Source organism: Pongo pygmaeus, chromosome 6, assembly GCF_028885625.2.
Source record: "Pongo pygmaeus isolate AG05252 chromosome 6, NHGRI_mPonPyg2-v2.0_pri, whole genome shotgun sequence".
Lineage (NCBI taxonomy): Eukaryota > Metazoa > Chordata > Mammalia > Primates > Hominidae > Pongo > Pongo pygmaeus.
The window spans coordinates 794,168-807,239 of NC_072379.2; the positions used below are offsets into that span (position 1 = coordinate 794,168).

Below are 13,072 nucleotides of genomic sequence, written 5' to 3' on the forward strand. Positions count from 1 at the left end.
CCTAGAGCAGTGCCCTTAGGGTGGGGCAGCTGGAGCTGCCTGTGGGGAGACGGGGCCGGGCCACCCTGCAGCAGGACCAGGGGCACAGCCTCAGTGTCTCCGCCTCCTGGAGCCCAAACCCCAGACCAACCCCAGGTGAGAGCAAGCGCTGGGGAGGGGAATGGAGTGGTCGGCTTGAAGCCCCCGAAAAGAAGCAGCACTGAACAGTCATGAATTCGGAGAACCCCTCACTCAGGGCAGCCTGCACACAAACCCCTCAGGACAGGGCCCCCGCCACCCAGCCCATGGACCAGTACCTGTCTGGGTCCTGTTAGGAACCAGACCGCGCAGCAGGAGGTGAGAGGTGGGTGAGCGAAGCTTCATCTGTGTTTACAGCTGCTCCCCATCTCTCGCATTACCACCTGAGGTCTGCCTCCCGTCAGATCAGCAACGGCATTAGATTCTCACAGGACCACAAATCCTGTTGTGAACTGTGCATGTGAGTGATCCAGGCTGATGCTCCTTATGAAACTAGTGCCTGATGATCCGCCATTGTCTCCCGTCGTCCCCAGATGGGACCATCCAGTTGCAGGAAAACAAGCTCAGGCTCCCACTGATTCTACATGATGATGAGTTGTAGAATTATCATATGTTATAATGTCATCATAGAAATAACATCTACAATAAATGTAACGCACGTGAATCATCCCGAAACCATCCCACCCCCTGGTCCATGGAAAATTGTCTTCCATGAAACCAGCGCCTGGTGCCAGAAAGGTTGGGGACTGCTGCCTCAGAACACCGGAGACCCGGCGCTAAGGGCGGCCTCGCACCCAGCCCGGGAAGGAAGTGCCGATAATAGAACCACCTCAAAGTTACCTTTTTTGAGGCGTGTTTAAGATCCTCAAAAAGCTAAAAGAACAACATCCACTAAAAAACAAGTTGAGAAACAAGAAGACAAGCAGGAATAAAGAACAGATGGAAATGGAAACGATCGCTGGGAAGTCCGGAGTGACACGGAATGGTGTGCTGGCGCTACTTTCAGGAAAGGAGTTACCCAGCGAGGGAGGAAGGGGATGGGGTGGGCGGGAAGCGGCCACTCAGGCTTTCCTGATTAGCTCTACTTTATGTGATTATCTGTACTTTGTGTATTTATGCCAGAAATGTTTAGTAGTTTTTAAAAGATGGTTCTTACTAATTCCCGGAAATGAATGGAGTCATCGGAACTTCACACTCTGTGCATTGGGTCAACTCTAGACTGAATGTGCCTGAAAACAATTAGTGACGTGAGAGCCAGGAATGTGGAATTCCCCGAGATCACGGGACAGAGAGGGGCGCGGGGCCTGGGGCGGGCGGAGGACACGGGACAGGGAGGGACGCGGGGCCTGGAGCGGGCGGAGGACACGGGATGGAGAGGCGCCGAGTGGGCCGAGAGGCTCCCGGGCTTTTCTGAATCCCAGGAGAAGAGAATGGAGGAGAGATGGTGCTTCAGAATCTTCCAGAACTGGAGACAGACATGAATTTTCAGATTCACAGTACACACGGCACTGGGCAGAAAAACTGCCGCCTGCTGAACTCTGAGGTCCGGGGGCCTTTGTCAATCATTCTCTCACCTTTGCTTTTCTGTTTTTATTCTTTCGTTAACAAACATCCTGTTCCCACTGACTCTGGAACAAGTTCAGTCCATGCGATTGTTGGGAATTCACTCACTTTTTAAAACAGGAGCCGGCGGAAAGGCTGCACACGTTTGGGCGTCTGAGGGCGTCTGAGCGCGTTTGGGCGTCTGGGCCACAGCCCCCTGTTTATTTTCACTACAAAACGTTCCTTGAGAGGCCCCTTGCCCATTAGTGCCAGCTCTGGGCTTCCCAGGGTGAAGCGTTGGACAAATCGTGGCCTCCTTGGTGGGGAAGGGAAGGATGTCCTGAGTTGGGAGCACAGGCACCCAGGCCTCCCAGAACAGACAGACACAAACGTGAACAGCGGACAGGCCAGCGTGAGCCGATTCTGCCTGGCTTAGTCGTGCATGAAAGGAACCCTAAACTGGTACAAAAGTGGACCTGCAGGCCGTCCAGGGAGTGACCATCGTAAAAACACAATAGCCAACGCCACTCTGTGCAATTCCATAGTTGACCGCGCCAGCGGGAGGCCTCAGAGGATCCTGTCCGGGCCCATAGATGTTTGCTAGCGGGACGACCTGGGGTGAGTTGAGCATATGACTCCGTCCTTCCTCCTGAGACCCGTGCAGCGAGGGCTCCCGCCGTGCCGTGAGCATACCCCCCGTGCAGTGAGGGCTCCTGCCGTGCCGTGAGCATACCCCCATGCAGTGAGGGCACCTGCCGTGCAGTGAGCATACCCCCCGTGCAGCGAGGGCTCCCGCCGTGCAGTGAGCATACCCCCCGTGCAGCGAGGGCACCCACTGTGCAGTGAGCATACCCCCCGTGCAGCGAGGGCACCTGCCGTGCAGTGAGCATACCCCCCGTGCAGCGAGGGCACCTGCCGTGCTGTGAGCATACCCCCTGTGCAGTGAGGGCTCCTGCCGTGCCGTGAGCATACCCCCCGTGCAGCGAGGGCTCCCGCCGTGCAGTGACCATACCCCCCGTGCAGTGAGGGTTACCGCCGTGCCGTGAGCATACCCCCATGCAGTGAGGGCACCTGCCGTGCAGTGAGCATACCCCCCGTGCAGCGAGGGCTCCCGCCGTGCAGTGAGGGTTACCGCCGTGCCGTGAGCATACCCCCCGTGCAGCGAGGGCACCCACTGTGCAGTGAGCATACCCCCCGTGCAGCGAGGGCACCTGCCATGCTGTGAGCATACCCCCCGTGCAGCGAGGGCACCTGCCGTGCAGTGAGCATACCCCCTGTGCAGCGAGGGCTCCCGCCGTGCAGTGAGGGCTCCCGCCGTGCAGGGCTGCTTCAGGGTTTGGCGCCCTAATGCCTGGATGCGCTCCGCGGCTTCTGCCTTGGTGCCTGTGTTTGGTGGCTGGAAGGCCCCTCCTTGGTGCCTGTGTTTGGTGGCTGGAAAGCCCAGCACCCTCAGGGCCCAGAACCCTCAGGGAAGCGCCTGGACATCTGCCAGGAGTTAACCCACTGGGTCCCACTTGTCTCAAAGCCTGGCTTGGTAGGATGGCCTGAACTTTGGATGTTTTTCATGCCTTTCGTTACACAGGAACCTCCTACTGAGGGTGGATCATGCCCTCCACATTGCAAAAGCAGCAGATACCCAGCCCACCCTCGCATCTGCAGCGGGAAGATGGGCCTCGTGCCAGGCGCGGGCAGCCGCCCCTCCCAGCGTCGGGAAGATGGGCCTCTGGGTGGTTTTGCGACTCGGTCATCTGCGAATCTCCGGATGATACACAGAAGGGGGTGCCAAAGATTTTTTTAAGTTGATGTAAAAAAAAGCATAAGTTTGATAAAAATTATGTCCATTAACCTCATAAGTTTCTACCCGTCGGGAAGGATCATCCTCCTGTTTTCAGCAGCAGAAAACTGACCACAGTAGAGGGTTGTCTGTCACTGAGTCCTCAGCTCTGGTGGGAGGGCAGGGTCGGAGCTGGGTGGGGTGGCCAGCTCGGGGATCTGAGCATCTGGGAGCAGGAAGTGGAGGGCCAGGTGAGCACACAGCTACAGCTACAGGGAGGCTTCGCGCCTGCAGGGCAGGTTATTCCAGGGGCCGCAGCAGGGCCTGGGCCGCCTCCACTCTGTTGGTTCGGGGGTCCCAGGTCGCCAGGAGCACCTTGCATGTGGCTCGAGATGCTCGGAGTCTCCCGTGAGGTGAGGGGTTCCGAGGACCCCAGGGCAGGCGTCCCATGGGAGTGTGAACTAAGTGCCTTTGCGGATGTTGAGACATGAAACGTCTGCTCTAGACTCACACACCTGTCTCGCCCCCTCCTTCCAGAACTCTTAAAACGCCTGGACGACGTTTCCAACGATGTGAGGATGGCAGCCGCCTCCACCCTGGTCACCTGGCTGCAGTGTGTCAAGGGTGCCGACGGAAAGTCCTACTATCAGAGCAGTGTCCAGTACCTGTACCGAGAGTTGCTGGTTCACCTTGATGATCCAGAGAGGGCCATCCAGGATGCAATTTTAGGTGAGACTCTGACGACTTGGCCTTCGTTCCGATGCCTGCTTTCAGCGCCTGCCACGGGCCTCTGTAGCTGAACCGTGTGACCTGCCGCAGGGCCCTGGGGCACAGGAGGAGCCTCAGCTCCAGCCTGCCACACTCTTGAGTTCTTGGCAAGCCCTGAGAGCAGCTATCTTTGTGGTGATAGCCACTGACATTTCCTCTAACAGAAATCAAAATTGAGAGCATTCTAGAATATTTGTTAATTGTTTAAAATAACAATAGTAAGCCCAGTATATATTGACACAGATGACTTGTGTTTTTGAAAAATATTTTCCGAAACAAAATCATCTGCAAGAACAATTTCTGCAAATGTCTTAAATGTGTAGCTTGATAGAAGACACTGGACTTTCACATCTTCCATACAGTCAGTCATGATGTGTATGGCTCTGGTTGAAATACGTGGAAAATAATCTGGCCTCGCCTGTGGCTTCAGGTGTAGTTGGACAAGAGAAGAGTATTAGCCTTTTCAGATGGGCGTGGGCCTTCTTCGATACCACACCAACAGCGACATGACCATCTCTTGAAGGTCACTCACAGCACAGGGCCTGAGGCCACACACCACAGAGCCTTCCACGCTCAGTGCATTAAAATCCGCTGGTCCATCTCGCACTTGGAATGTAATGATTTGCTTTTTTTTCTTCTTGTTTTGTTTTGTTGGTGGTGGTGAATATAATGACTTTGCTTTTTTTAAAATAAAATTTGTATTTTTAATTTTTGTGGGTACACAGTAGTTGTATATATTTATAAGGCATGTGTGATACTGTGATACAGGCATGCAGTGTGTGTCATCACATTGGGGAAATGGGGTCCCCGTCACTTCAAACACTTACCCTTTCTTTGTGTTACAAATAATTCAGTGATACTTTTCGTTATGTTTAAATGTGTGATAAATTATTGTTGACCATAGTCACCCTGTTGTGCTATCAAATACTAGCTCTTATTCTGTTTTTGTACCCATTAACCATCCCCACCTCTCCTCCCTGCCCCATTCCCCTTCCGAGCCTCTGGGAGCCATCCTTCTGCTCTATCTCCATGAGTTCAATTATTTTTATTTTTAGCTCCCACAAATGAGAATGTGCGGAATTTGTCCTTCTGTGCCTGACTGACTTCACTTAACATAGCGACCTCCACTTCCCTCCATGTTGATCCAATGACTGGATCTCATTTCTTTTGTGGCTGAATAATATTCCACTGTGTGTGTGCTGTGTTTTCCTTCTCCCTTCATCTGTCCGTGGACACCCCGGTTGCTTCCAAACCTTGGCTGTCGGGAACAGTGGGGCAGTCGGCGTGCGTGTGCAGCTCTCCCCCATAGCTGATTTCCTCTCTTTTGGGTATTTGCCCAGGAGTGGGATTGCTCGACTGTATGGGGCTCTATGCTTAGTTTCTGAGGGACCTCCAGGCTGTTCTCCAAGCGGTACTCATTTGCATTCGCACCAGCAGCGTGTGAGCGTTCCCTTGTCTCCACATCCGCGCCGGGACTTGTTTCTGCCTGTCTCTGGATAGCAGCCATTTTAACTGGGGGGAGACGGTGTCTCACTGTCGTTTCCAGCTGCATTTCTCGGAGGAGCGGTGGTGGTGGCACCTTTTCGGATGCCTGTTTGTCATTTCCATGCCGTCTTTTGAGAGACGTCTGTTCACGTCTTTTACCCATTTTTAATTGGAGTATTAGATTGTCTCGTATTGAGCCTGAGCTCCTCATATATTCCAGTGATTAACCCTTGTCAGGCGGCGGTTCGCAGATAGGTCTCCCATCCCGCACCGCGGGCTGTACTCTGCTCATTCTTCCCTTTGCTGTGTGGAAGCTCTGGGCCTGGATGTGCTGACTTTGCCTTTTGACGTCATTTCGAAAATACTACTTAGACCTTCCGGCGCAGCTGCGTCTGGTTTCCCGGCATGGCTACGTCCCGTTACGCGATGTGGGACCTTCCTGGCGTGGCCGCGTCCCGTCACGCAGCGTCAGAAACTCGGACCTTCCTGGCGTGGCCGCGTCCCGTCACGCAGCGTCAGAAACTCGGACCTTCCTGGCGTGGCCGCGTCCCGTCACGCAGCGTCAGAAACTCGGACCTTCCTGGCGTGGCCGCGTCCCGTCACGCAGCGTCAGAAACTCGGACCTTCGTGGCGTGGCCACGTGTCCTCATGCAACATCAGAAACTCGGACCTTCCTGGCGTGGCCGCGTCGCCTCACGCAGCGTCAGAAACTCGGACCTTCCTGGCGTGGCCGCGTCCCGTCACGCAGCGTCAGAAACTCGGACCTTCCTGGCGTGGCCGCGTCCCGTCACGCAGCATCAGAAACTCGGACCTTCGTGGCGTGGCCACGTGTCCTCATGCAACATCAGAAACTCGGACCTTCCTGGCGTGGCCGCGTCGCCTCACGCAGCGTCAGAAACTCGGACCTTCCTGGCGTGGCCGCGTCCCGTCACGCAGCGTCAGAAACTCGGACCTTCCTGGCGTGGCCGCGTCCCGTCACGCAGCGTCAGAAACTCGGACCTTCGTGGCGTGGCCACGTGTCCTCATGCAACATCAGAAACTCGGACCTTCCTGGCGTGGCCGCGTCGCCTCACGCAGCGTCAGAAACTCGGACCTTCCTGGCGTGGCCGCGTCCCGTCACGCAGCGTCAGAAACTCGGACCTTCCTGGCGTGGCCGCGTCCCGTCAGGCAGCGTCAGAAACTCGGACCTTCGTGGCGTGGCCACGTGTCCTCATGCAACATCAGAAACTCGGACCTTCGTGGCGTGGCCACGTGTCCTCACGCAACATCAGAAACTCGGACCTTCCTGGCGTGGCCGCCTCTCGTCACGCAGCGTCATAAACTCGGACCTTCCTGGCGTGGCCGCGTCCCCTACCGCAGCGTCAGAAACTCGGACCTTCCTGGCGTGGCTGCCTCTCGTCACGCAACATCAGAAACTCGGACCTTCCTGGCGTGGCCGCCTCTCGTCAGGCAGCTTCAGAAACTCGGACCTTCCTGGCGTGGCCGCGTCCCCTCACGCAACATCAGAAACTCGGACCTTCCTGGCGTGGCCGCGTCCCGTCATGCAGCGTCAGAAACTCGGATGGTCCTGGTGTGGCTGCTCTCCTTATGCAACGTCAGAAACTCTCCTGCATCGGCACCAGGCTCAGAAGAGTCCAGGCCTGTGGTGGCAGGGCCAAGCTTTGGATAATTCTGATTTTGTGTGTGAGAGCTTGACTTGTATCCTCGGCAGTGGGCGCAGGCCTAATGGTGCCCACTGGCAGGTGGAAGCCATGTGTGTGAGGGCGAGTGTGGCAGGTGAAGCCGTGTGCTCAAGGATGAGTGTGGCAGGGGGCGCGGGCTCAGCTGCTCCCGCATCTGCGCAGGTGTGAGCACAGTGACAGGCAGGCCGGGCGTGCTCTGCGTGTGACCACAAACCTGGCTTTGACTCACAGACCCCCTGAAGGGTCCTGGGGACCCCGAGGGCCTTGGAGCCTGTGTCGGGAGCCCTTGCCTTGAGTCATGGAATCAGGTTGTCAGCCAGTGAGGGAGCCCCAGAGCCCATCGATCCACGGCGGGGCCCGTGCCCTCTCCAGGTCACGGAAAGAAGCTGCGAATTGGAAACCAATTGGAAATTGTTTAAAAGGAGTACCGCAGCTCACGCGCAGGCCTCGCTGGGACAGCCCGTCCTGCCAGATCCACGCCACGCCCCCAGCTCCCCACACTCCCTGACAAATCCCAGCCCTGCCTGTCCTGCCAGATCCACGCCACGCCCCCAGCTCCCCACACTCCCTGGCAAATCCCAGCCCTGCCTACGCCCTCCCAGCTCTCCTGCCCTGCACTACGCACCATCAACCCGAGTTCTGAGCTTCTCCTAGACTCAGCCTCAGCTTCACTCGCTCTCAGGACGTTGCTCTGGTCTGAGGAGACCAGTGCCCCTGTGCACCACCAGCTCAGCCTGCAGCCCCGGCCCTCTCGTCTCCCCAGGACCGCACAGGGCGTCTCCCCCCATTGCACGGTCCAGGCCATTCTTTCTCCTGTCTTTAAAAAAAATGAAACACAGATGCCCTGGACGCCGCCCCCACGTCCCCCACCGCACATCCACCTGGCAGCAGGCTCCCTGGAAGCAGCCCGCCTTACCGCTCCTCGAGGCCCTGAGCCCGTGGCAGGCATCTGCGGCCGTCCACCTGCCTGCACCTCTGAGCAGCGCCAGGCACAGCTGGTGGCCACGCACCCTCCTCTGGCTGCGGGACACCCGTGCTCAGCCTCCTGGTCTTTCCCTCGCCCATGTGGGCCCCTCACTGCTCCTCTGCTGTGTCTGCACCGCTCCCTCAGAGCTCTTCTCCTGGCCTCAGCTCCACACACGAGTGCAGCTGCCTGGTGCCGAACCCTGGGCCGCTATCCACCTCCCTGACTCTGCCTGCCGGGTCCCCCCACCCTCAGTGGCTCAGTGGCCATCTGTCCTCAAGATTGAAGACAGAGACCTTGAGGTCCTCCTGGATCCCCTCTTAACTCCCAGCAGAATCTGATAAGACTCCCCAGCCACTGCAGCAACCTCCCCATCCCCTTCCTGCCTCAGCTAGACACGCCCAGCCGTTACTGGCCCCGACCCCTGCAGCTCCCACTGCCCACATCACACACACCACCATGAGCCCCTGACACGTTTGCCTTCCTGATTTTCATCATCGGCCACTGCTTCCTGATGAACCCTCCGTAAGCATGGGTTCATTTCCGGCTGTGTCGGTGGTGCCTGGCTCGTGGGAGGTTTGCAGTCACTGCAGCAGGTGAATTGGCATCAGCAAATTGGGTAAGAAAGTCGTCTGTTTTTCCGAGCCTGTGTATTTGCTCCTGTGAAACCTGTTTCTAAGCCCAAAAATGCCACCTGAAGACTCTGCAGGACATCATTTCATGGTCTGCCAACAACTGCCAGGAGGCGATTTTAAGTTCTTTGAATCCACGTTGTGACTGCCGGGTTGTATCCACGTTACGACTGCCATGCACCCACCCAGCAGCATCAGGTTCCTCGTATTCCATAGTGACCACCGGCAGCATCAGGTCACTTGTGTCCACGTTGTGACTCAGGTCATTCGTATCCACGTTCTGACTGCTGTCCACCCGTCCAGAGTGTCAGCTCACTTGTATCCACGTTATGACTGCCACGCACCCATCCGCTGCATCAGGTCGCTCCTGTCCACACTGGGACTGCCATGCACGTGGCCAGCAGCGTCAGGTCACTTGTATCCACGTTATGACCACTGGACACCCATCCAGCAGGATCAGGTCACTCGTATCCACATTGTGACTACTGTGCACCCGTCCAGCAGCGTCAGGTCATTCGTACCCACATTGTGAGTCGGGTCACTCGTCTCCACATTGTGACTACTGTGCACCCATCCAGCAGCGTCAGGTCACTCGTACCCACATTGTGAGTCGGGTCAGTCGTACCCACATTGTGAGTCGGGTCACTCGTATCCACATTGTGAGTCGGGTCACTCGTATCCACATTGTGACTACTGTGTCCCCATCCAGCAGCGTCAGGTCACTCGTACCCACATTGTGAGTCGGGTCACTCGTCTCCACATTGTGACTACTGTGTCCCCATCCAGCAGCGTCAGGTCACTCGTACCCACATTGTGAGTCGGGTCACTCGTCTCCACATTGTGACTACTGTGCACCCATCCAGCAGCGTCAGGTCACTCGTACCCACATTGTGAGTCGGGTCACTCGTCTCCACATTGTGACTACTGTGCACCCATCCAGCAGCGTCAGGTCATTCGTACCCACATTGTGAGTCGGGTCAGTCGTACCCACATTGTGAGTCGGGTCACTCGTATCCACATTGTGAGTCGGGTCACTCGTATCCACATTGTGACTACTGTGCACCCATCCAGCAGCGTCAGGTCATTCGTACCCACATTGTGAGTCGGGTCACTCGTACCCACATTGTGAGTCGGGTCACTCGTCTCCACATTGTGAGTCGGGTCACTCGTCTCCACATTGTGAGTCGGGTCACTCGTATCCACATTGTGACTACTGTGCACCCATCCAGCAGCGTCAGGTCATTCGTACCCACATTGTGAGTCGGGTCACTCGTATCCACATTGTGAGTCGGGTCACTCGTACCCACATTGTGAGTCGGGTCACTCGTATCCACATTGTGAGTCGGGTCACTCGTATCCACATTGTGAGTCGGGTCACTCGTATCCACATTGTGAGTCGGGTCACTCGTATCCACATTGTGAGTCGGGTCACTCGTACCCACATTGTGAGTCGGGTCACTCGTATCCACATTGTGAGTCGGGTCACTCGTATCCACATTGTGAGTCGGGTCAGTCGTACCCACATTGTGAGTCGGGTCACTCGTACCCACATTGTGAGTCGGGTCACTCGTATCCACATTGTGAGTCGGGTCACTCGTATCCACATTGTGAGTCGGGTCACTCGTACCCACATTGTGAGTCGGGTCACTCGTATCCACATTGTGACTACTGTGTCCCCATCCAGCAGCGTCAGGTCATTCGTACCCACATTGTGAGTCGGGTCACTCGTATCCACATTGTGAGTCGGGTCAGTCGTACCCACATTGTGAGTCGGGTCACTCGTACCCACATTGTGAGTCGGGTCACTCGTATCCACATTGTGAGTCGGGTCACTCGTATCCACATTGTGAGTCGGGTCACTCGTACCCACATTGTGAGTCGGGTCACTCGTATCCACATTGTGACTACTGTGTCCCCATCCAGCAGCGTCAGGTCATTCGTACCCACATTGTGAGTCGGGTCACTCGTATCCACATTGTGACTACTGTGCACCCATCCAGCAGCGTCAGGTCACTCGTACCCACATTGTGAGTCGGGTCACTCGTATCCACATTGTGACTACTGTGTATCCACCCAACAATGTCAGGTCATTTGCAAATGCTTTTACAGATGCTTGAACTTTAATACAAAGGCAGTTTGCACGAGAGGTAAGATTGGTTTCATGTTTATTTCTGGCATGTTCAAGCTGTTTTGCTATTTTACAGAGGTCCTCAAAGAGGGCAGTGGGCTGTTCCCAGATCTCCTGGTGAGGGAGACGGAGGCCGTCATCCACAAGCACCGCTCAGCCACCTACTGCGAGCAGCTCCTGCAGCACGTGCAGGCCGTGCCAGCCACACAGTGACCACGCTGGTGCGAGCCACAGCACACCCTTGTCCCCACCTGAGCCGGAGTTTGTGGCCTTTAAATCTCATAAACAAGGCACCTCTGTGCCAACAGCAAGACTATGACGGCAAGAATGTACTCCTCAGGACACCTGCCCGCTCTTTCCCTGGAATAACAGCCTCTGAGTGGATTCTGCATTTTATGTGATTTGTACCGTTCATCGAGAGGGCTCCCAAACGTCTACAGCTGATTTGAAATTAAAAGTAAATCGCAGCTGCTGCTCCTGCAGCCAGATCAGCATCATCTTAGTTTTTAAGCCTCACGTGCGCAGCTGGGTTCGTGAATTATCGGTTCCATCCTGCTTAGATGCTCACCAAGAAAGTTTTTACCTATTTAACAAAAAACAAAAAAGCCAAAGTGATTATAAAGAAATGAAATCTCTTTTTGGGTTCTTTCTCCTGAAATTTAATATCTCAGTGAAAAGACTAAAAGGAATTTGGAATCTTAACAACTTACCAAATTTCTCCTGTTTTAAATATACTGGGCCTTTAAAGGTTATATGTCCGGTCACCGTATGTTTTAAGTCAGTGATGCTGACAGTGTTGAAAACAATATTTCATCGGATCTTATTGTGGTTGCCCCTATAGGTAGCAGGAAAGTAAAGTTGCGTTTCCCTCTCGTACATTCTACACCCAAGTGCCTAAAAGAGCTCATTGTAAGTGGGTAGTGTTACCGGAAGCCGTTCTGTTCACACAAGGGGGAAATGCTGTGTATATTTTTCAACAAATATTAACATTTATACTTTCATGTTTGAAAATTTAATTAAGAATATTTGTTATAATGATTGTGTATGCCTGACTTTGTGGGTTGGTAACTAACCGACATGTCAGGCAGGGATCCCAGCCTCTAGAATTGTAGGGTTCCTCTCCGGGGTGTCGTAGTGTCCCCCTCTGGACACCAGGGGGCAGACACTCCCAACATTCAGGCAACACCCCCAGTAAGGAGGGCCCCATACGATTCACCTCCAGAGGGGCTAGGGCATCAGAGTCGGGGCAGGCCAGCCTTGGGGGTGTCAGGGTGGGGGGAGGTCAGCCTTGGGGGGCATCAGGGTTGGGGGAGGTCAGCCTTGGGGGCATCAGGGTGGGGGCAGGCCAGCCTTGGGGGTGTCTGGGTAGGGGGAGGTCAGCCTTGGTTGGCAGCTGGGGTGTCCAGGTGCAGAGGTCAATCTGGATGGTGGGTAGTTTCAGAGTTGGGGGACATCAACCTTGGTGGAGGGTGTTTTGTCCGGGTGGAGGAAGGTCACCTTTGGGATTGTCTGGGTGGGAGAGGTCAGCCTTGGGGGTGGCTGGGGTGTCCAGGTTGTGGGAGGCCAGCCTTGGGGGGGACGCCGGGGGGAGAGGTCAGCCTTGGGGGGTGTCTAGGTTGAGGGAGGTCAACCTCGGGGGGTGTCAGGGTCGGGTGAGGTCAGCCTTGGGGGGTATCTGGCTTGGGGGAGGTCAGCCTTGTGGTGTCTCGGTTGGGGGAGGTCAGCCTTGGGGGGTGTCTGGGTTGGGGGAGGTCAGTCTTGGGGGGTGTCTGGGTTGGGGGAGGTCAGCCTTGGGGGGTATCTGGGTTGGGGGAGGTCAGCCTTGTGGTGTCTGGGTTGGGGGAGGTCAGCCTTGTGGTGTCTGGGTTGGGAGAGGTCAGCCTTGGGGGGTGTCTGGGTTGGGGGAGGTCAGCCTTGTGGTGTCTGGGTTGGGAGAGGTCAGCCTTGAGGGGTGTCTGGGTTGGGGGAGGTCAGCCTTGTGGTGTCTGGGTTGGGAGAGGTCAGCCTTGGGGGGTGTCTGGGTTGGGGGAGGTCAGCCTTGTGGTGTCTGGGTTGGGGGAGGTCAGCCTTGTGGTGTCT

At 55.9% G+C, this 13,072-nt stretch overlaps 1 protein-coding gene across 1 annotated transcript in view; it reads left to right on the forward strand.

Annotated features, from left to right (window-relative positions):
• Positions 1 to 12,028, forward strand: part of DNAAF5 (dynein axonemal assembly factor 5) — a 62,388-nt gene extending 50,360 nt beyond the window's left edge. The window contains exons 12-13 of the mRNA XM_054494874.2: positions 3,872 to 4,063; positions 11,070 to 12,028. Coding sequence (XP_054350849.1) covers positions 3,872 to 4,063; positions 11,070 to 11,206 — 329 coding nt within the window. The 3' untranslated portion in view covers positions 11,207 to 12,028. The remainder of the gene's footprint in view (positions 1 to 3,871; positions 4,064 to 11,069) is intronic.
• Positions 12,029 to 13,072: the final 1,044 nt, after the last annotated feature.